Source organism: Mauremys reevesii, linkage group 3, assembly GCF_016161935.1.
Source record: "Mauremys reevesii isolate NIE-2019 linkage group 3, ASM1616193v1, whole genome shotgun sequence".
Lineage (NCBI taxonomy): Eukaryota > Metazoa > Chordata > Testudines > Geoemydidae > Mauremys > Mauremys reevesii.
Window position 1 is genome coordinate 36,795,412 of NC_052625.1, and position 24,154 is coordinate 36,819,565.

General features: G+C 49.5%; 1 protein-coding gene across 7 annotated transcripts in view; it reads right to left on the bottom strand.

Annotated features, from left to right (window-relative positions):
- The window catches only part of HAAO (3-hydroxyanthranilate 3,4-dioxygenase), an 87,476-nt gene extending 72,608 nt beyond the window's left edge, over positions 1–14,868 (bottom strand). For 3 of the 7 annotated variants that reach the window (XM_039532802.1, XM_039532797.1, XM_039532803.1), the window contains exons 1-3: positions 14,811–14,843; positions 13,754–13,959; positions 9,372–9,450 (exon numbers count right to left, since the gene is read on the bottom strand). In XM_039532802.1, the coding sequence (XP_039388736.1) occupies positions 9,372–9,450; positions 13,754–13,833 (159 nt within the window). In that variant the 5' untranslated portion in view covers positions 13,834–13,959; positions 14,811–14,843. Of the gene's footprint in view, positions 1–9,371; positions 9,451–13,753; positions 13,960–14,741; positions 14,762–14,806 lie in introns of those variants that run through there. The other 4 variants (XM_039532800.1, XM_039532799.1, XM_039532801.1 and 1 more) reach the window with 4 other exon arrangements.
- Positions 14,869–24,154: the final 9,286 nt, after the last annotated feature.

The window sequence follows — 24,154 nt, forward strand, 5'->3', positions numbered from 1 at the left end:
GGGCTCTACCCAGCATTCCAATGGGCAGCGGGGACTGTGGGATAGCTTCCCACAGTGCAATGCTTCCAAAGTCGACGCTGGCCCCGTTAGTGTGGACTCACAAAGTCGAATTAGTGTCCTTAGTGTGGATACACAAATTCGACTTCATAAGGTCGATTCCACAAATTCGAGTTAAGTAGATTCGAAATAGTCTTGTAGTGTAGACGTACCCTAAGAGACACCCTCCTATTCCCCCCCAGCAGTCCATGTGACTTCACCCTCCCTTCCAGGGCTTTTAGCACAAGATTCCTTCTCACTGCTAACCAACGCTGGGACAGATTCTGCCACATTAAAGAAATCATTCCCTAGTAGAAAAGGTGCAAAATTGTGGGCCACTGTTGCAACAGTCAGCTCAGCCTGCAAATTACTAGTTTGCATGTGTACTTTAGCTAAAGGTGCAAGGACTTTGTAACCTCCCACCAGTTCTAATTCTGCCATTTTCCCTGGCAACAAATCCTTCTCCTGGATCAGGTCCCTCCTGACCACGGAAATTTCAACCCCTGTATCTCTCAACTAAATGAGTAATGTAGAATTCAGTTTAATGGCATGCATATGCTCACTGCTTGGTTGTGCAGAAGCAAGCTTTACAAATCCTGTGTGGAAAGAGGCTGCAGCCTCGCTCTGAGAAGTAGCAGCTTCATGTGTTACTTGCTGCCTGTTTCCACTCGGCAAGGAACGCTTGTTCCTCAGGTGCTCAGTGGACTTACAATGATACCTCTTGGGCTCCTCTGCTTGTACAGGAAATTTGGGACAAGTAACAGGGGAACGGGGAGGTGAATGCCCAGCCTCCTTTTTCCCAGGGTTAAAACAGTGAGTTTGTTTTCGCTCAACCCTGTACCCCTCTGCCAGTGGTTTATGTTTAATTGCAGCTTGTGCTTGCTCATAAGAGTCTGCAAACCCAGCTAATTCACCCACTGTATTTACCTTTTTGTCCCACAAATACTGTTTTACATCATCATGGCACATATTCAGGAATTGTTCCTGAGTAACCAAATCACACATTCCTTCAAAGCTTGTAATGCCTTTCTCCCCTCACCCACTTATCTACCAAATTTCACATTTCATTTACATAAGCCACATTACTCAATCCAGATCCCCTCTTAAGTTTCCTGAATTTAACCCTGTAGTTTTCAGGTATAACCTGAAACTGTTTCAAAACCAGTTCCTTAAATTTACCATAGTTTGAAGCATCATCAATAGGCATCTTATTGAATATATCCAGAGCTCTGCCAGTCATTGTGGTCATCTTTTGATCTTCAGGGATTGCATGGAGGGTGCACAGTCTCTCAAAGGTGATGAAATATTCAATAATATCTCTGGATTCATCATACTGTGGACATAGTTTGGATGTGTGGGGGTCAGGGCTGGGGTAGAGTTTATGTGGTGAGGGCTCTGGGAGGGGGCTCAAGGCAGGGGTAGGGGATTGGGGTATGGGGTGTGGGCTCTGGGAGGGAGTTTGGGGGTGGGAGGGGAGTTCTGACCTTGGGCAGGGGGCTGGGGTATGGGAGGGGGTGCAGGGTACAGGCTCTGGGAGGGAGGGTGCTGGAGGGGGTTCCAACCTGGGGCAGGGTGTGGGTTCCGGCTGGGCAGTGCTCACCTCAGGCAGCTCCTAGTCAGTGGTGCAGCAGGGCTAAGGCAGGCTCCCTGCCTGCCCTGGCTCCGCACTGCTCCTGGAAGCAGCTGGCATGTCTGGCTCCTAGGTGGAGAAGCAGCTAGGTGGCTCTGCATGGTGCGTGCTGCCCATACCTGCAGGCACCACCCCCACAGCTCCCATTGGCAGCAGTTTCCAGCCAATGGGAGCTGCGGAGCTGGTGCTGGGGGCAGGAGCAGCATGCAGAGCTTCCCTGATCGCCCCTGCGCTTAAGGGCCAGACGTACCAGCCGCTTCCAGGGAGCTGCGCAGAGCCAGAGCAGGCAAAGGGCCTGCCTTAGCCCCGCTGCGCCGCCAACTGGACTTTTAATGTCCCGGTCAGCAGTACTGACCAGAACCGCCAGGGTCTTTTTGACCGGGCATTCCGGTTGGAAACCAGACTCCTAGCAACCCTATGCAGAGGGCCAGCTCAAGGCCTGTGCACCTCTTCAGCCCTATTTTGTGGGTGCATAGGGCTTGTGCTGGCCTTCAGCACAGGGCTGAATTTCACCCTGTCGTGACCAGGAGTAATCATGGAATCTTTCCTGTATTGAATATTTGATTGCTTGTGATCCTGCTCCCATTCAAGTCAATGGAAAAAGCCCATTGAATTATATGGTACAGGGCCCTAATCGAATACCGAGGAACCTTAACTCTGAATTCATTGCTGTGTTGTTAAGAGTTGTTTTGCAAATAGTGGTGTGTGGTGTTGGTGTGGATTTCTTTGGTTTTTTTTCATTATACCCAATTCAAATATTTCTGCATCTATATTATAACAATGCTTTTCACAGCAAGTTGGATTTATTCTTTGAAATGGTTTTCAGGAAAATTAATGTCTTTTTAAAGAAAAAAATATGAACTTTTCATTCACCTAAAATCATTTGATATTTTGAGGTGCACATGTGGAAGTAATTATCCAGTTCATTACTGTGCTAACTATAGATTCTGAACTTTATCAAGACAACTGTCATCTGTTTAATGGCTCATTGAGTTACAGCCAGGGGCAGCTCTAGGCACCAGCAAAGCAAGCAGCTGCTTGGGGCAGCCTATTTGCAGGGGAGGCAGCTGGCAGGGATAAGCCTGGGAGCTGTAGTTCCTTGGCTAGCTCCCTGCCTATAGAGCCATCCCTGGAGCAGGGAAAGAACTACATTTCCCAGCATTCCCTTGGCCGCTATCAACAGGAAAGGGAGGGAGTATGGTAGCTGAAACCTCATGCTGCAGCTTGCTGTGAATGAAGAGCTCACTGCTAGAGCGGGGTGGCGTGGCACTGTGAATGGGGAACAAGTGTGCTCAAAGAGTAAAAGACTTTGGGCCAAATATCCCCTTCAGAAGACATCCCCAGACTGGATTAGGGATACTGGTGTGACCTCACCTTGCAACCCGCAGAGAAGGAATTGGGTGGACTAAATGGACAGTGCCCCTCTCTATCTGAAGCCCAGCAAGGGAGGTATGTGGATCCCACTAGAATTTAAAATGAAAAGTAGGGGAGGGGAGGCTCTGGACCTGAGCAGCTTTAGATACAGTACCACGCACTTAAGAGGATTTCCACTCCTGAGCCATGGAAGCAGAAATTGACTTTTCCTTTCCAGATTTAGCTAATATTCAGAAAGGGAATCTAGCACCTGCCTTCCAGATTTGAACACCTCAAAATTCAGGAGTGCTCAAGCTCAATTTGGGCAGCTGTTACTTCATTTCTCCAAAAGCAAATATACTGATCCACTGTAATTTGCTGTAGAAAAAGTAGGATAAAATTGAACAAGAAATGCTTCCCAGTGGTTTTTAGGACTGGAATTGCTATTTTCAACAGCCATTGTCTTTTTTTTTTTTAGTTTTATTTGTTTAAAAGGAAGACAGCGATATTGAATTGGCAAATTCCCCATAGAAAGAAAGAGTGGAACAAAAGAATAATAAAGGCACCTCAACTTTTCTTCATTTATGGAGGACAGTCTTATAATATGCATCCAGATAGCCTCCAATCACACAAGCTGAAAATTGTTCCACTTTACTGCAGCTCTGTAACCATATGGGAACCAATCCTGTCTGTGTTCTGTGCACATCCAAAATTCCTGCTGAATGACCCACCCTGGGAGGAAGTTACCAGTGATCCAGGGCTGCGGTGGAAGGAGGGTGCAGGTGGGCGGCGGGGAGAGCCCAGAGCTGGGGCAGCATGGGGGGTGTGTGGGGAAGAGCCCAGGGCTGGGATGGTAGGAGGTTGCAGGGGGAGAGCCCAGGGCCTAGAGCTGGCCCTGGTTACAGCCCATGACCCTTCCATTTCAACAGTCATAGGAATAGCTAGTAATAAATATAGGACTATTGTCCTTTGCTGAAACACTGTCATCCATGTGCTGGTAGAACCTCTCCCTACTTTGGGGCAAATCCAACCCTTCCTAGACAGCCACAGAAAATCCTTTGGCAGTGTAAGCAGTCTGGTTCTAGTAGGCGGGTGTGGTTGCAGTGAGCGTATGGACAGAGCATCTGTTCAGTACCTAGCCTTGGAACATAGCATCTGCCTCTTTGTCTGTTTTGAGAGAGAATCTGATGTCCAGTCTCAGTAACATGCAGGAGACAAAGGAAATCAGGCTATTGTGTTTACTGTGTTAGCTTTTCTTTTAATTTTTTATCAATTATATTGTGTCCCCCAAACTGCTAAGGGCCATAGACAGATCCCTGCTCCAAAGAACATATGGTCTAGAACAGGGGTCGGCAACCTTTCAGAAGTGCTGTGCCGAGTCTTCATTTATTCACTCTAATTTAAGGTTTCGTGTGCCAGTAATACATTTTAAGAAGGTCTCTTTCTACAAGTCTATAATATATATAACTAAACTATGGTTGTATGTAAAGTAAATAAGGGTTTTCAAAGTTTAAGAAGCTTAATTTAAAATTAAATTAAAATTCAGAGCCGCCCCGGACCAGTGGCCAGGACCTGGGCAGTGTGAGTGCCACTGAAAATCAGCTCGAGTGCCGCCTTCTGCACCCATGCCATAGGTTGCCTACCCCTGGTCTAGAATGTACAGGCAAGAGAAGAGACGGAAACAAGGGTAGGCTTGGGTTGTTTAATGTCTTCTAATTTTTGTACTCTTATTTAATTTGGTTTACACATCTTCTTCTCCCACCCTTCTGTTTTTTCTTTGAGCTCTTTCTTATTTACTATCTGACGCTATCCCATTCCTGTTATTGCAAAACTTCCCTGCTTTCCTATTAATCCTCACCTCTTACCTCACCCCCTCCCAGAGTTATCATGAATTCAGAAGTGGCCTTTTATCTTGACCATATGGCTTTATATTGCAGAAGTGTTGAATACCCAATGTCTCTATTGAGAGCTGCAGGTGCAAAGCATTTCTGAAAATTAATCAATAACCCCTTGAGAGTGGCAGTTTGGTTTTGGCCTAGTTCCCTTGAGCTTTCTGGAGTATCCAAGACTTACCTCCTCTCCTTAATTCTGCTCCACCCTCATCTATCGCAGTCCAAACATAGGTGATATCACCAGATATTAAAAAGTCATTAGAGTACAATGAAGAGCAGTACTCTTGATACTGAGTCACTGCTGAGGTGGTGATGGATGCCTTCTGCCACTGCAGTTTTGCCCAGCTGCACAATCTCTCACCTCATGGGGACAAGGGTTTGATTGGCTCTTCAAAAGGAAATAGGTGGCACTTCATTTCCAAAACGGAGGGGGGCTGAGGCTTTCCAGAGAGCCTACTGCTCTGTGCAGTACTGCTGCATTTTTTGGCTAGGCCCTGTTTCACTTGGGGAGGCAAGGGAGGGAGCTTGTCATCCTCACCATCACCTGGGGCCCTAGGCCCAGGAAGTGTGCACCCAAGTAGTGATATAGAATAAAGCAGGTAGCAGAGATTCAGAATTCCACGGCACTGATTTGTAGATGTAGTCTGAAACCACATTTAATAGGCAGCTGCTGTAAAAGAGATTTGATTGCTTTTTATCTGTGTTGTCATAATGTGTACAGTTAGGGAATGAAAAAATATTTGCTATTTTTCAAGGAACTCCATGTTAATTACCATAGGAACCTTTCCAGGTAACTAGTCTCGGAACTTGAAAAGTGCATTCAGTGCAAACAGATGGGATTCAGCATTAAGACTGGAAAGGTTGGAGACAGAGAGCAGTTCATGCATGAAAAGGCTAAACCTCTTACTGCCTTTCTCAGCTTTATTTGTTGTCCTCTTGAATTTCCTGGCGGAAATTAATTAATTCCTGTCATTTCTATTTCAGCAATTTGTAAAAGCCAAGTCCATCATATGCAGCTTGAGAATACAGACAGATGGGTATGAAGACAGGAAAGATGGGCTTAGAGTGACAACTAGTGTTCAATTTTGTTTCTTTCCTTCTTTCCAGCTCAATAACAAAAAACAGAAAACAAGAGACAAGGTGGGTGAGGTAGTATCTTTTATTAGACCACCTTCTCTTGGTGAGAGACAAGATTTCGAGCTTACGCAGAGCTCTTCAGGGCAGGGAAACTTAGGGTATGTCTACACTACAAAATTATGTCAACCTAAGTTACATTGACATACAGCCACCTCAGTAATTAAATTGCTTTTGCAGGTCCACACTGTGCTGCTTGTGCTGGCATTACACATCCTCACCAGGAGCACTTGCCCCAATTGAACTGTCAGTGTGGGGCACAGTGGGATGGCTTCAGAAAGCCAGCAACAGTTGATGTAAGCAATGCAGTGTCTACACTGACAATGCATCAAACAAAATACATCAACCTAAGCACTACACCTCTCACAGAGGTGGAGTTATTAAGTCGGCACTGGGCAGGGGTAGGCAACCTATGGCACGTTTGCCAAAGTCAGCACACGAGCTGATTTTCAGTGGCACTCACAGTGCCCGGGTCCTGGCCACCAGTCTGGGGGGCTCTGCATTAATTTAATTTTAAATGAAGCTTCTTAAACATTTTAAAACTGTTATTTACTTTACATACAACAATAGTTTAGTTATATATTATAGACTTGTAAAAAGAGACCTTCTAAAAACGCTAAAATGTATGAAACCTTAAATTAGAGTGCATAAAGGAAGACTCGGCACACCACTTCTGAAAGGCTGCCGACCCCTGGCATAGAGAGAGTTACATCGTCGGGAGCAACGTTTTAGTGTAGATGCTTAAAGAGGTAGGTTGATGCAAGGCAGCTTACGTCAACCTAACTCTGTGGTGTAGACCAGGGCTCAGAGTGTCACAGCTAAATACAAGGTGAACAAAGTGTTTAGCATAAGTAGATAACACATATTTCCAGGGACCATTCAAGTAAAGTGGACCATTAACACCCCTCTAGTCATAGGGGGAAATGCAAGGTGGGAGAGGGTTATTAGTGGGTTATAGATTGTTGTAATAAGCCATAAATCCAGTGTCTCTGTTCTGTCCATGACTTTTAGTGTCTAGCAAAATTATTAATTTAAGCTCAAGGTCATTTTTTGTGCGGGTTTCCTTTGAGGATGAGGACTGATAGGTCAGATATGGAGTGATCACTTCGTGAAAAGTGTTCATCCACAGGTGATGTGGTGGTTTTGTTTTTTTATCATTTCCTGTGTGAGTTCATTCAAGAGCATAGTGATTGTCTGCTTTTACCCACATAGCTATTATTTGGGCATTAGTGCACTAGATGAGTTACACCACATGTTGTGATAGGCATGTGCAGGACGCATGGATCTTGAAAGGTGTGTTGTGGGTGGTGTTGATCACTGTAGCAGTGGAGACATGTCTGCAGGTTTTGCATTTGTTGTTCTGGCATGGTCTGGTGCCACTTTGAGTTGTTGTGTCCTGGTCTATGGGGAGCTTGCTTCTCACAGTGAGCTTGGGTGGTTGTTTGAAGGCCAGAAGAGGGGGTTCAAGAAAGATTTCTTTCAGGATGGGGTCCCCATTGAGTAATGGGTTATAGTTGTTGGATGATACCTCGTATGGGTTCCAGTGTGGGGAGGTAGGTGACAACAAGGGGTATGAATTTCCACCATAGCTTCAACCACCACCACCTGTCCATTAAACTATTTAGAACACTCTCACACTAGCATCAACTTCCTGGACACCAGGATCAACTTCAACAACGGAATGCTACAGACAACTATATATAAGAAACAAATGATCACCACACCTACCTTCATAGATCGAGTAACCCCTCCAAACACACCCAGAAATCTGTTATCTAAAGCCAGCACTCAGATACCACAGAATATGCTCGGAGGAGGAAGTCCAGGATATAGACCTGAACACACTTCAAACCACCATCACTAAACAAAGACACTCCACAAGAGAAGTAGATTACATCATGGAATGGGCTACTCACCTGCTTCAATACAGAAATATTTCACCCCCCCGCCACTGCACACCCCTAGTTTTCACCTGTTTGGGTGGTTTGTGGTCATTAGTTTTAATTTTGCAACCCCATCACCAGGGATGCTGGAACAATTTGTATAGTAGGGGTACCAACAGTCATTGAACCAAACTGTAAACACTGTATATGTTGGAAACCACTTCAAGCCAGGGGGTGTGGTAGCACCCCCAGCACCAGTGCTTATGTCCACCACAATAGCGCCAGTGCTTTGCCAAACCTTAACTCCTTTAGCTTCACCCAACCCTATCGATAATACGTAATAATAATGTAGTATAACATCAGAATAGCGATTGGAGGTTCCTTCAAATGTTTTGTAACTTGACATCTTATAGTTGTGATTATCTCTTTCACCAGGATCTTATTTCTTAGACAAAAATGCACTCAGTTTCCCCAGCAGTATTTGCTTATAAATATTTAACAGCTGCTTTTCACCTCAGGTACAATTAAGCTATATTACTATTACAATATAAAATCACCTAAGATATGATTATATTAATTGTTTCCATAGTAAGTATATAAATCCCCAGAGTCTTTAAAAAAATGCTACGTCTAAATTCTGTACTGCCTTGAAGTCATTTAGGCTGTCATTTTCAATGTTTCATTATACTATGGGAATTAGGTGGTCAAATTCCATTGAAATGTAATGGGAGTTTTGTATCTAGCCCATTTGTGTTTAGTTGAAAATCCCAGGCTTGCAGCCGTGCAAATTTGGGTGTAAGATGTTGCCATTTTGATTTGATTTGGTCTCTTTGCACTCCACACATGGGCAAATGGCTACTCAAGGTGCAAAGCATGCTTTCTGTCAGTAGAAGGCAGAACCTAATTACATAAATACTAGAGCTGTGCAAAGGATGGAAATTCCATTTCATGAAGGATTTCCAGATGTTGATTTTTTTTTCCATTCTGAAACGGAATGCAAACCAAAAATTTTAAATTCTCCACAAAGGAAAATTGAGGGGCAAATTCCATTTAGGTAGATAAAAATGTTTCATTTAGATTTTGATATTTTTAAAAGTGTTGTTATATTATATTATAATCTATAAAACAAAATTCAAAACAAACAATTTAAAACATGAAAAACCAAAAAGTTTCATTCTGAAAATATTGCAATGGGACATTCTGACATTGTTAGAACTTTTTTTCCATTCTTTTCCTAAACAAAATTCTGATGAAATTGACCCAATATCATAAAAGTATTTTGATGAAACTGCTTGTTCTGTCAATTTTCTCTGCCGACATCTAATCAGTTTAATAGAATTAAGCAGGACATTACTAATTTGCAGGTGTCACTTATACAGTAGTTAAATTTCTTAATATCAGAGATCTATAAAAGCAGTAAAACAGAAATGTCCTGTATGTTACCTCTTCTCCTTCTTCAATATGATAATCCTTCCTTTGGTTTGGTCCTCCAACAAACATCACATTCAGCTTCTGACAGTGCCTGGAAAAATATTTAAAGAGATCAGTAAGAATATTTTGCATTTCTATATTTCATCGGAGGATTTAGTTATTGGCTGTAAAATACTTCTAATTTGTTAAATAGTTTAGGCAATAGGGCCCAGTGAGTAAGCCCTCAGGAGACCTGGGTTTTGTAACACACTTTGAGATCTAAAGATGAAAAGTGTTTCTAAGAGCTAAGTATTATCATCATTGGAATATCATCTGATAAGACTAGAAGTTTGTAAGTAAAATGTAATGCTTCACAGCTAGTAAAGTTACTGAAAGCTATTGATGTTAAGAATGTTGGGCCTGAATCCTCTCTCACTTACACCACTCCTACAATGGTGTCACAGGAATGAGTTCACCAAAGTTGCCCCTGATTTTAAAGTGGAGGAAGTGAGAGGAGAATCAGGCCCTCTGTCTAATTCTGCCATACTTGTGAATTCTGATGAGCACTTTTCCTCTCAATTCTACTACTCCGAAAGCCAAAATTAGCCTTTAGGCAGCTCACTTCAGGCCAGACTGTACCTCCAAGTTCCATGTGCAGAAGGGACCCCCTATGTGTGGATCTCACCCTTCCCTCAGGTCAGCAGTCAGAGGTATTACCTTTCCCAGATAGTATCTTACACAACAGAGACCCCTATTGAAGGGATGCTGGGAAATCCTTGGTAGTCCAGTAGCAATGGAGCAACACTACCATGGAATGCAACTCCGGGATGAGAGCAGGGGGATGCAGAGCTAACAGAAATAGAGAAGCAATATCTTCACACTGAATCTGGGCCTCAGTGCTTAGTGTGTTGTAACAATGCCTATACACTCGGCCATCTTCAACAGAGTCATGTTGGGAGAGTTTCTGAGATGTTGAACATGCACGTTTTGTTTTGTGGTTTTGTTTTCGCAAGGAGCATTTTGGTGATATGAAACATAGGGCCCTAATATACAACAGTGCTAAATAACAATAACTACCTTTGTTTAAATAAAAGCTACACAAATTAAATGATAAAATTACAATATTCAAATCAACTATTTCCACAGCAGGAGGCTGTACACTCTATAATATTCAGCTTATGGCAGCATCACAAAATAAGGATCCAAAATCATAAGCGCTTGCATCATGCAGATTTAATGTTCATTTCCAAGGTATTTCTTTTTTTGCACTGGTGAACTTATAGTAACATTCTGCTTGTTGCAGGGCACAAAGGACTGCAGTGGTGACAGAGCTGTAAGTAGCATAGCTGACAACTCGTGAAATATTAAGATTCAAAGAATGGGCTGGGCTATAAAATAAAAGATGGAAGAATATTGTTAGCATGTGAGAGCATCATGACTGAATTCTGAGGGTAGTTAATCTTTTTAGAAACTTCGCAATAAACGCACCCCGCCATAACGCGAAATCACATATAACGCGATCATAAGTTGGCTCCCCATTAAGGCCTAATACCAGTGGTCCCCAAAGCCATGGTGCCCATCGGGACATTGATGTGCCCCTGCGTAGTGCTCAGCAGGGGAGAGAAGCTGCGGCCCCGCGCCTGCTCTGTCCCTGGCAGGCGCGGGGCCGCAGCTTCTCTCCGGCTTCAAGAGAAGCTGCGGCCCTGCACCTGCCGGGGACAGAGAGCACCAGCGCCTGCAGCCTCGGAGTTCTCTGTCCCCGGCAGACGCGGGCCGCGGCTTCTCTTCCCTGCTGGGCACTAGGCGCACATCAATACACCGCGTTGGGGACCACTGACTTAAACTGACCGGCTTGAAACCCCGCTATACTGCGACCCCACACTTATCGCGATGAAATTTTTTGGACCCCAAACATTGCGTTATAGCGGGGTTTCACTGTATTTCATTTCATTGCAAAGCACCAATGATTTAAAGGGCACGGAGGAGCCAGTCTTGTCCTTAAACTCCACCTACATTTCAGCAAAGCCACTTAAGTCCAGATGCCACTGAGCTGCTTAAGCCCTGGTGGCATTTAGCTTATTTCAACTGCAGAGACTAATCTGGTAGGCATATTTGCATTCTGTGCACTCCAACAGATCAAATCAAAAGTACAGCTGGAGCAACCCTTATATTTAAATGGTCAGAGCCTGGCACAGGATGTATAAGATGCAGGTTCAAATTCCTTCACTTCCTAATTTGGATCAGGGAGTTGAACCCAGTACTCCCACTTTCTAGAAGAGGGACCTAATCCCTGGGATATAAGGTATCGTTGGGTGGGCATGGGCAGTGCATAATTGAGGCTGGGGAAGGCTAAGCCTCTCCAAATCTTACACCACAGGTTGAGGAGCAGTGGCAGATTTGTGGGCCCCTGGGAAAAATCTCTCCCCACCCTGGACTTGGGTAATACCCCTGGGGCCAAGGAGGGGGCACAGAGCTTTTCCAGTGTTAGGGCTGCAGTGGAGGTGGGGAAGGAGTGAGCAGGGGGCAGGGCCTCAGGGGAGAAGAGGTGGGGTGGGTGGGTGGGGGCAGAATGGGGGTAGGGCTCTGGGCTTGGAGCTTCAGCCAGGACTGAGAGCTTGACCCTGGCTGGGGCCGAGCTCTCAACCCCCCCGCATCTGGTGACCCCAACCAAGTTCTCAGACCCACCCACCCCACACCAGCCAGGGCCACGGGTGGGGGGTCTGAGAGCAGCGAGCAGGAGCATGGCCTTGGCCAGAACAGGCAGGTCAGGGGGCTAGACTAAGCCTCCACAAGAGGAAGCTTCATCCACCACCCAGCAAAGTATCTCTCTTATTGATGAAGAGCAGAGAAGAGGAATACACCTCTACCCAGTTATAATACCACCCGATATAAACACGGTAAAGCAGCACTCCGGGGGGGGGGGGGGCTGGCTGTGTGCTCCAGTCAATCAAATCAAGTTCAATATAACGCAGTTTCACCTATAACACGGTAAGATTTTTTTGGCTCCCGAGGACAGCGTTATATCAAGATAGAGGTGTATTCAAAATACTTCAACACAGCTCAAGTGCTATTGTTAAGCTTAGAAATGAAGACACCTTGCAAAAGTATAGCAAAATTCATTCTGAAATATTTCAACTAATTATCAGATGAAAGAAATCACAAACAGAAGACACGTTTTTGTGCTCTTTCATTCAATGAGATCCACTCAGGCCTAGCATTTTGTCTTTCTTTCTGTCTACAATAGAACATAGAATAGTACTTTCAATAGACGGGGGAATGTGCATAGCGATCCTCAGTGAAATCTGGACAGTATCTTGGAATAGTTATTCAGAAAACTAAGCATTTACACACAGTGATGAAAAGCGTTAACATTCCTTAACTGTCAGAACTGGCTATTCAACTTTCAATTAAAGGGAATCCTTTGGGGGTAGGAAAAAAAAAAGAAGCGGTTCCTGGAAGTTTTGTTCTTTTACAATTTTCTTTTGATTAAAACAAATATCACAGAAAATAAAAGGAACATAATATAATGTGAAAACTGGATTATAATATAAAAATATCATGAAGAGGGTTAGGAAATAGAAACTTATCAAGGAAGCTGTTCTTTTCTTATTCATGTACTGCAGGTTTTGAAGAAGACACATTATGCCTTATTCCACTGACAAAAGAAATAATTACTGTGATTGGAAGAAGGTGCCAAATTCTGGACCCTGGCCCAGCCACACTGCAAGCGTCCACAGTGGGGCTTTTGTCACTGAAACTTATGTCGCTCAGGGGTGTGAAAAAACACCTCTCTGAGCAACATAAGTTATACTGGCAAAAGTGCTAGTGTAGACACAGCCTGAGTCACAGACAGGAAACTGAATAGGCCAGAGCAGTTTGCAGAGCCCCCAGCTATGGTAATCATCCCTCTTCTTCCCTGCCCCCTTGTCTCATGGATTACTCCTTCTGCTATTCTTTGATTGTAATAATGGAGTCATCCCTTACTTCTGGAGTTGGAGTGGCCCCTCTCTCATGGCTGGGATGGCTTTCACCACCAAGTCTGGAAACACAAAGTATGGGGGAAAGTAGTGGCAATTTGTTAGGATCACACTCATGAATTATGAAACTACCTTATGAGATTTTTCCCTCCCATAAGGCCTAATCCAAAGCCCACTGAAGTCAGTAGAAAGACTGCTTTTGACTTCAATTAATTTTGGGTCAGGGCCATAGATTGCAGTGTGCTTAACACAGCAGTCCATCTATTTTAAATCATTGAACAGTTTTCAAGCACTTTGTCTTTTAAAAAGAGTCTGTGGCCAGACCTGAAGAACAATTTTATCCATACTTATTAATCTTTGCCATTTGCATGAAATTTACAGCAGTTTACTTTTATCTCTGAGAATATGCAAGGTAAAACAAGATCTTCATTTACTTACATAAGCTTATTGCACACTGGGGGCAAAAAAGCAGCTTTGTTTTCTTCTATCCATTTTCTTACATTTACAAGCAGCTCCATGGTTCACCGGTATGAGACTTTTGAGGAAGCTAATGAGTTGGTACAGAAGTATGCAGCATGCACTCTCGGTATGTTACTCCCACCACAAAGCTCTGGTGATTGGTTGATAAGATAGAGTTCTTCAGGCTTGAGTGACAAAGGGAACTACTTTCTCAATCAGCCAAAGGTTATTTTGTAGAGCAAACTATATTCTAATAGCTTAGCCAATAATCAACTCATGCATTTCAAACATCTAGATCTTTGCTTAGCTCTATTTAAATATATAAATTGTGTATGTGTGTTTTAGCAGTGCTAGAAAGAAGACAATCATTCACTTTTTATTCATTGTATTGTTGAAAGTACAGGTTAAATGCCAGTAAATAGCATTATCATGAAAACAATATACTAACTAGATGACCGTTTAGAATACAGTCACACAGAAGAAAGGCAGAACGGGGGGGGGCTACATAAAGATATATATATATGGAAACAAAGTTCCTCCTCTGCCTTGGTGAGGCCTGCACTTATTAGCAGATTTGCTCACCTCAGAGATACACAGCAGCTTTCAGTTTGGCCACTTTCATGGCTCAAACCTGCTGTTCACCCAGTTAACCTCATCACTGGTCAGCATGGGGAAAAAGGAAGAAGAACAATCCCTGCAGTCTCTGCTGATCCATCTAGTGGGTCAGGGAAACAGACCGGAGACCTTCCCCTCTAGTGGAACCCACAGTCCAGGTCAACTCCTCCTGTGTTGGATCAGGAGTTGAGAGTTTTGCGGGGACACCCAGGCCCACCTTTTACTCCAAGTTCCAGCCCAGGGCCCTGTAGATTACAGCTATCTAGAATGTATCCTGTAACAGCTGTCTGATAGCTACAACTCCTTCAGCTACTTCCCCATGGCCTTCTCCCAACACCTTCTTTAGTCTCACCACAGGACCTTCCTCCTAGTATCTGATAATGCTTGTACTCCTCAGTCCTCCAGCAGTACACCTACTCACTCTCAGCTACTAGTGCCTCTTGCTCCCACTTCCTTGCACATATACCTCACTGATTGAGGTGAGGTCCTTTTTAAACCCAGGTGCCCTGATTAGCCAGCCTGTCCTAATTGATTCTAGGAGCTTCTTAATTGGCTCCTGGTGTCCTACTTAGCCTGCCTGCCTTAATTGGTTCCAGCAAGTTCTTGCTTGTTCTGTAACTGCCCCTGTTACCTTACCCAGGGAAAAGTTGTTTGAGGCTACTGTCTCTCCCCTTAATCACTCTCCTGCTACCCTCTGGCCTGGAGAGAGGAAAGAGAAAGGGGCTGCTCCCTTGGCTGGGCCAGACACACACATCCCTTCTTTGCTACTTGCTTGCTTGCTGACTGGTGGACCCCCCCCCCCCAACCCTTGGTTGCTGGTGCTGCTCCTGCTGTAGCCCCGGGGGGCTGCTGGCCTGCCCTCCAGAGGAGGGGAGTGAGGGACCCCAACCCCAGCTGTTCTGCTGCTGTGGGCACCACCCCCGCCACCACTGGAGAGGGGTCCTTCCTGCTGGCCACTAGACTGCCGCCTAGAGCTGCTGCTGTGTTTGCTGCCTAGGAGCTGCTGGAGCCTCAGGGAGGAGAAGACCATCTATCAGTGGGGGATCACGTAGAAACTCTACAGACCACCATGGAGGGGGCCCTCAAGGACTGAGTAACTTTTGAACTGTACTGTTGTGGTGGGGGTTTAGACTGCATTTGTGGGGACACGGGGTGTGGTGTGGAGCCTGCCCCCGGGTCCATCTGTGTCCCTCCTCTCAACCCCCCCCCATCACTGCCCCCTCCACCCCGCCCCCCCCAGCTGCTCACCATCTGCCTCAGCTCCTGCCTCTGGGACTTGGCTGCTCACCCTTTCACCACCTTTTGGGCCAAAAGCAGCAGCCAGCCCATATTGACTCTTTGTGCAAGCGCATGTACCTCCCCTTGGACTAACCCGCCCCCAGCTTTGCCCCTTGCGATTTGCCCCTTATAGCCTTTTGCCCCTCCTCTTTGCCCCAGCTCACCTCGCTAGCTTCAGTTTGTCTGTCCTGCCCATTTCCCTCTGCAGTTTTTGTGTGTTTGCCCTGCCCCAGCCTTGAAGCTAGCCCCTGGGTTCTTCTGCCCCATCCTAGCCTGGTTGTTCCCCTCCCCCTGTGGCCCCCTTGCCCTGATTAGCCCTCATGTGCCCATGCCCCCTCCTGTGCGCTTGTGCCCCTCCCCTGTTTGAGTTTGTCCCTGTTTCACTGCACCCCCCATGCTGTTTTATCCCCCATTCCCCTAGTGCAACTAGAGGAGCCGGAATTCCATCCTGAGTTGGTGACTGATCCGCCCCCCAGCACCTCCTGATAGCCCCCTCCCATTCAGCCCTCCCCACCTGGCGCCCTCCTCCCGTGCCTACAGCCTAGCAGGGAGGAGTGGTTGCCGCCTTTCCCCTCCTCCCTCTGGTGTTTGTCCTCCCCCCTGCTCTCATTATGGCAGGGGACAAGGCAGGTGGGACCCCTCAGGCAGACCCCGCTGCCCCTCCTCCGCCTGCCCCCCCCCCGCGACCGCTCAGGCTTCCACCTCAACCCCAGCTGCCGAACCACCTGCTACCGCCCCTGCTGGGGTGCCGACAGCGGTGGGCACCGGGTAATCTCTGCAGTTGCCACGTCCTTCGCCCCCTCCAACTCTGGGGGATCCCCCCCAGTCGGTGAGAAGGGCCAGGGCAAAAAGAAGGGTAAGGGCCCTGCCTAAAAGACTTTTGCGGCACTGAAGGACCCCTCGCTACCGAAATGCTGCCGAAGACCCCTGGAGCGGGACCCTGTTCCAGGGAATTGGCCTAAAGCCGGCCCTGGTTGCTCCCTCCCCTAGCTCTACGGGTACCCCTCCCCCCGCCTCCAGGGCATACGCACAGGTGGCGGCAGCCCCCCTGCCTGCTTCTACATCATCTCTTCCAAACGCCACCTCTGCTACCATCTATAGCAGGGGTAGGCAACCTATGGCATGGGTGCCAAAGGCGGCACACAAGCTGATTTTCAGTGGCACTCACACTGCCTGGGTCCTGGCCACTGGTCTGAGGGTTCTGCATTTTAATTTAATTTTAAATGAAGCTTCTTAAACTTTTTAAAAACCTTATTTACTTTACATACAACAATAGTTTAGTTATATATTATAGACTTTCTATAAAGAGACCTTCTAAAATGGTTAAAATGTATTACTGGCCCGCAAAACCTTAAATCAGAGTGAATAAATGAAGACTTGGCACAGCACTTCTGAACGGTTGCTGACCCCTGATCTATATCGTCCGGGGCCCCTTCCCCACCATGACCAGGAAGCACAGCATCCGTTGCCTCCTGGTGCCCGCCTCGCCCTACATGGAAGCCTACATGCGGGTGTTGGAGAGGGTGGTGGGACCCCAGAGGGTGGTGGGACCCACGGCCATCATAGCAGCATCCAAAATGTACGGCAAGGTCATCTTCTTCCTAGCATCGGAGGCCACCACCCAGGAGGTGATGGAGAAGGGCCTGGTGGTTGGGGGGTGTTCATCCCCCCTGGAGCCGCTAGAGGACCTGGGTGTCCGTGTGGTCCTAACCTCCTTTCCTCCCCAATGCTGCCCTGCTGCCTGCCCTCTCTACCCTAGGGAAACCCATCTCCATTGTTAGCCCTGTCCTGCTGGGCTGCAAAGACCCCGCCCTCTGTCACATCTTCTCATTTTGTCAGCAGGTGGCGTGTGATGAAGAGGCGCTCGAGGGGTCCCTCCTGGTCCCCTACCAGGGGGCCCGCTACTGGGTGCATTATTCAACAGGGGATGCCCGGTGCTACCTCAGCCGGGCGATGGGGCACATATGGAGGGCCTGCCCCTTGGCCCAGCATGGAGGTGCGTCTGGGACCCCCAAGCCTTGACAGGGTGCTGGCTTTGTCATTGCCAGCGCCCCTGGCTGCCCACCACCCAGAGCTGCCCACCACCCAGAGCTGCCCTTCCTCCTTCTCAAACCACCACTGCTCCCGCTCGGGCCCAAGGGATACCTCCCCCAGCGTGCCCAGATGAGTGGGAGAGGCCCTGCCTTCATTGCTTGCAATCTGGCGGGGCCTGTGGAGGTGGGTGCGGCGAGGGTACCACTGGGCATGGGAGAGGGCCCGCCCCAGGGGGACACTTTCCTCCTTCATGCCAACCCAATGTTACCTCCCCGAGTCCCTGAGTCATCGCCCCTGCCCCCCGACCTGACCCCTGCTAGCCAGCCCCCAGATGATACCATGGAAGGTTGGGCCCTAGTGCAGGGGAAGCAGGGCAAGCAAAAGGCTCGAGCTCCGCTCCTTCCAGCTGATGCGGAGGCCCCCCGGAAGACCAGGAAGAGGGTCACCGATGCCGAGACTTCTGCCTTGCCCATGGATGTATTCCATCCACCAGTGCTCACCTCCATGGCCATACCACCTACCTTAGAGCATGAGCCTAGCATCACGGAGGGCCCCCCTCCCACCCTACAGACTCCTGAGCCCAACTGTGTGGTCCCACCACCCAGTAGCCTGGCCACTGAGGTCCCCAGTTCCACTAGCACCCCTTTCTCTGCCTCTACTCCTGACTCCGGCCTTGCCCCTATTTCTGATTCTGGCCTTGCCCCTGAAGTCAGGCCCGTCCCTGTCCCCTCCAACTCCTGTGATGTTATTGCCACCCCAGGGGCCGTCTCCACCCCCTTCCCCTTTCCGGAGGATGACCCCCCCCAGGGAGCAGCCTTTATGTTCCCCTGTCCCGACCCACTAGAGGCTGCTATCTTCCCTCCGCCGCCCCCCATTGACCCGGAGTCTGAGGCGGGCCATGTGGTGCCAGCCCATTGGGTGCCACGTTGGGGGTCCACCCCCTGCCTGCCCATCTTGATAGGCCACGGGGCTCGGACAGGGGCCCCACTGGAGGCAAGCCAGAGTCCAGTGGACCCCCCCAGCCATATGCTGTGAGAGGAGCTGCGAGAGTTTCTAGAAGACATCCGTGGCTCCCGCAATAAGGTGCAGCTTACTCTCCAGTGATGGGGGGGATTTCCATCAAATCCTCTGGGCCATGAGGACCCTTATGGGGGAGGGTAAGAGGACTAGGAAGCAGGCTGCCACAGCCTACCAGCAGGTCTGCGGCTTCTGTGACTCCTTCCTCACCTACGGAATAGGTCACAGTTTGCTGCACAGCCCAATAGGGGCTGTGAGCATCTCTGCCGGTGAGGATCCCCCCCAGCCCTCCTCATGGCACCCATCCACTTTGCAACATTGAACACCTGGGGCTGTAGGATGGGGCTCTGCGGGTGCTGGAGGGACCAAACAGTGCCCGGCGGCCACGGATGTCCTCCGGGAGATCACCGACCATCACTACCTGGTGGACGTCTGGCATGACCACCATTCAGACGATGTCTCGATGTTCACCTTTGTCCAGGTGTAGGCCCATCGGTTGGACTGCACATATCTGTCATGCTTCCACCTTTCATGGGTCCACTCCTCCAGCATCTGACAGGCCCTGTTTTCTGATCACCATCTAGCCACTGTGACAGTCTCTCTCTGCGTGGAGAGGTCAGGGCAGGTCTACTGGCATTTCAACAACAGCTTGTTGGAGGATGTGGGCTTTGTGGCGTCCTTCCGGGAGTTCTGGCTGGCCTGGCGATGGCAGAGGCACGCCTTTCCCTCGGCGCAGTGGTGGTAGGACATGGGGAAGGTGGGCGCCTGGCTCTTCTGCCATGACTACACCTGGGGAGCTAGCCAACCGAGGGATGCGGTGATAGAGCAGTTGAAACGGGAGGTCTTAGAGCTGGAGAGGCGTCTGGCCACCAGCCCCAAGGATCCATCCCTCTGTGGAGTGTGCCAGGAGAAGTGGGAGGAGCTCCGGGCCCTCGAGGACCACCAGGCCTGGGGTGCTTTTGTTCGATCCCGCATCCGCCTCCTTCAGGAGATGGATTGCGGCTCCCACTTCTTCTACGCCCTGGAGAAAAAGAGGGGGGCCAAGAAGCACGTCACCTGCCTCCTGGCAGAGGACGCCACCCCCCTCACGGATCCAGCGGAGCTGTGTGGGAGGGCCCAGGCCTTCTATACAGGCTTTTTCTCCCCGGATCTGACCGATCCTAACACTTGCAAAGTGTTCTGGGACAGACTCCCAACTGTCAGTATGGGTGACCGGGACTGGCTAGAGCTGCCTCTAACTCTGGCCAAGTTCTCAGAAGCCCCCCGCCACATGCCCACCAATAAATCTCCGGGCATGGACGGGCTGACCATGGAGTTCTACCATGTGTTCTGGAATGTCCTCAGCCCAGACCTAGTCACTGTATGGGCCGAGTCCTTGCAGATCGGGGTCCTCCCTCTTTCGTGCAGGCGAGCTATGCTCGCCTTATTGCCAAAGAAGGAAGACCTCCACGACTTACGGAATTGGCATCCTGTCTCGCTCATCAGCATGGACTACAAAGTCATAGCAAAGGCCATCTTGCTGCAGCTAGGGTCCCTGCTGGCAGACCTATACTGTCCCGGGCCGCACTATATTTGATAACTTGTATCTGGTCCGGGACCTCCTGGAGCTTGGGTGTAAGGATGGTCTGTCATTTGCCCTCCTGTCCCTGGATCAGGAGAAGGCATTTGACAGGGTGGACCACGGGTATCTCCTGAGCACTCTGCAAGCGTTTGGCTTCGGACCCCAGTTTGTGGGCTTTCTCCAGGTGCTGTACGCTTCTGCAGAGTGTCTGGTCAGGCTCAACTGGACCCTGACCGAACTGGTCAGCTTCGGGCGGGGAGTACGGCAGGGGTGCCCCCTCTTGGACCAGCTGTATGCTCTGGCAATCGAGCCCTTCCTCTGTCTCCTCTGTCAGAGGCTGACGGGGTTGGTGCTGCGAGAGCCGGAAGCTGCGGCTGGTCCTGTCAGCGTACACTGATGACATGCTCCTCCTGCTCCAGGACCCGGGTGACTTGGTGCAGGTGGAGGCTTGTCAGGCCGACTACTCGGCAGCCTCCTCTGCCTGAGTCAACTGGGTCAAGAGCTCTGGCCTGGTGGTCGGGGGCGGGTAGCAGGCGAGTTCCCGCCCACCTGCGCTTCAGGCCATCTGGTGGAGGGTGGGTCTGCTGCTCTATCTTGGCGTTTACCTTTCTGCCATGCATCCGTCTCCTCCGGAGAACTGGTACGGTTTAGAGGGCAGGGTGATTGAGTGGCTCTGGAAATGGACAGGACTACTCCGGTGCCTCTGCCTCCGAGGGAGGACACTGGTGCTCAATCAACTAGTCCTGTCCATGCTCTGTTACTGGCTCAGCACCCTGGTCCCGGCCCCGGGTTTCCTGGCCAACCTCTGGGTGGTGATTCTGGAGTTTTTTTGGCCAGGACTGCACTGGGTCTCTGCAGGGGTCCTCCACCTGCCCCTGGAGGAGGGAGGGCAGGGCCTGAAGTGTCTACACACTCAGGTCCACGTCTTCCGCCTCCAGGCCCTGCAGAGGCTCCTTTATGGTGCAGGTAGTCCGGCATGGAGTGTCTTGGCGCACGCCTTCCTGCGCTGATTCTGAGGACTCCGATACGACCGGCAGCTCCTTTATCTCCATCCAAGAGGTCTTCTGTGAGACCTCTCCGGGCTGCCGGTCTTCTACCAAGATCTCCTCTGGACCTGGAAACTGTTCTCAGCGACCAGGTCTGTGCTGGCCACTGTGGGGGCTGATTTCCTCATGGAGCCCCTGCTACACAATCCCCAGCTCTGTGTGCAGGTGGCGGAGTCTCCTGTGGTGTGCCAGAGGTTGGTCCTGGCAGAAGTCACCAGAGTCGGAGGCCTCCTGGACTATGACCGGGGAGATTGGCTGGATCCCCTGATGCTCGCTCAGCACATGGGGCTCTCCAGGCCTCGTACTCCTCAGCACGTACTTCAGGAGGTGAGGGCCACTTTGCCACCCACTGCTCGGGCCTACCTCGACCGGGTCCTGTGAGAGGGCATGCCCCGCCCACCCTCCACCCCGGGCCCTCCGGACCTTGTCATTGGGCCCCTGCCCCGTGGTCCCAGCCAGCCCCCCCCCCCCTTCACCGTGAGCTGGCTGCACAACTTGCAGCTGGTTTGTTTCCAGACCGTGCCAAGGAAACATCTATACACTCTTGTGCTCCACACCCTTCACTTCCTCACCCTCGCGTCTCGCCCCGACACAATGTGGTGGGACCTCCTGCCACCTCTAGAGGGTGAGACGCCCTGGTGGGCCAGCCTATACTCCACCCTGCCCGCCGGGGATATCAGTTGGTGGCTTCTTCATGGGGCCGTGAGCACGGGCATGTACTTGGTGCAGTTCACCCCCGTCCCGGACACCTGCCCCTTTTGTGGCATGAGGGAGACCCTGGCGCATGTTTACTTGGAGTGTGCCAGGTTGTAGCCCCTATTCCGGCTCCTCTTAGATATCCTGTTACATTTTTAGTTGCATTTTTCCCCTCACCTTCTTATCTATCCACTCCCCATCCGCAGCCCCACAAAGTCACAGGACCTCCTGGTCAACCTCCTCCTAGCCCTGGCCAAAATGGCCATCTATAAAACCAGGGAGAGGAGGTTGGCTGACGGGGTCTCCTGTGACTGTGGGGTCTATTTCCAATCCTCCGTCCGCTAATGCATCTGGGTGCAGTTCCTCTGGGAGGCATCTGCTGGCTCCCTTGATGCCTCTGAGGAGCAGTGGGCGCTGTCCGGGGTTCTCTGCTCGGTGTCCTTATCAGGTTCCCTTCGTTTGACCCTTTGACCTTTCTCCCATCCCTGTTATCTCATTAGTTGTCCCCCAGAATCATTTGGTTTCCAGGCCCTGTGGATACTCCCCTTAGGATGGGGGGGAAGTCATTTAGCAGTGGGCGGGCTTCCACCCACCCACTTCCTGGTTCCCAATAGGATCACTATTCTGTAGCCATCTGGCCTGTCTGTCTGTCTGTCTCTCACACACACACGGTCCCCCCCTCTCCCCGAAGCACTTAGGAGTGGAATAATGCACTGATTTGTTCATGATATTTAGTTCTTATAATTTGTCACAAGTGCAAGTAGAGAATTTAGGTTAGATGTCAACAGGTTAGTATTGTAAGAAATCCACAGCTCCCTGGGAACTACACAGTTGCTACTATGTCAACTCAAAATGTTAGGAACCTCCTGCTACCAAAGCACAGAGCTGAAGGAGAATTCCCATTAACTGTTAACAGTACAGGGCCCTGATACTGTAGATCAGTTCTGAATCCACCCAGCAGAAGGCATTGTTACATATTGCAGTATTGCCTTTGAAACCTAAAACATCAGGAATGGGGATGTACATTTTTGAACTCTCAGATGGTGCATGACTAAGCAAAATGGGGGTAATTTTTTCTTAGGGTCAAATTTTCAGAAGGTGATATCTATTGCTGAATTATCCAAAGTCAGTAATACAGGTATTTGTCTTGGGCACTATCATTAGCTTGTATATTTACTAGAATTTATATATATGAATAGATAGATTCTGATTGGGGTATATCAGTGTAAATCTGGAGTAACTCTATTGAAGTCAATTGAATCCTGCCTACAAATTCCATTTGTGCATGTAAACAGAGTTCATACTGAGTACCAGGGGTTTTTGTGTGTATCAGTGTGCTAAACTGTGAGTACGTAGAATTTCATGTGAACAAATGGAGGCAGGGGCGGCTCTACGCACCAGCAAACTTGAGGCAGCCCATTTGCAGGGGCGGCAGGGATCCAGCATGAGAGCTGAGAACCAACATGGGTCTCTGGGATCTTTAGTTCCTTGGTTAGCTCCCTGCCTATAGAGCCAGCCCTGGAGCAGGGAAAGAACTACATTTCCCAGCATTCCCTTGGCCACTACCAACTGGAAAGGAAGGAGGGGAACCTCATGGGGCAGCGTGCTGTGAGTGGAGAGTTGCACTGTGGATGGTAGGGAGACCATATTTTAACATTAAAAAAACAGGACACTCCAGGGGGAGGGTAGCACCACCCTGCCACCATCCACTCCCTCTGACTGCCCCCCACAGAAACGCCAACCCATCCAACCCGCCCCTGCTCCCTGTCCCCTGATCACCACTGGTCCTTGTCCCCTGATTGCCCCCTCCCGGGACCCCTGCCTCTAACTGCCCCTTGGGACCCCATCCCCTATCTAAGCCTCCCTTCTCCTTGTCCCCAACTGCCCCCTCCTGAGACCCCCAACTTCCCCCAGGACCCCACCCCTACCTGTCCCCTGACAAACCCCTGGGGCTCCCATGCCTATCCAACCACTGCCTGTCCCCTGACTGCCCCCCCGAACCCCTGACCCATCTAACCCCCCCTTCTCCCTGTCCCTGACTGCCCCCCCGAACCTCCGCCCCATCCAACCCCCCCTGCTCCCTGTCCCTTGACTGCCCCCCCGGAATGCCCTACTCCTTCTCCAACCCCCCAA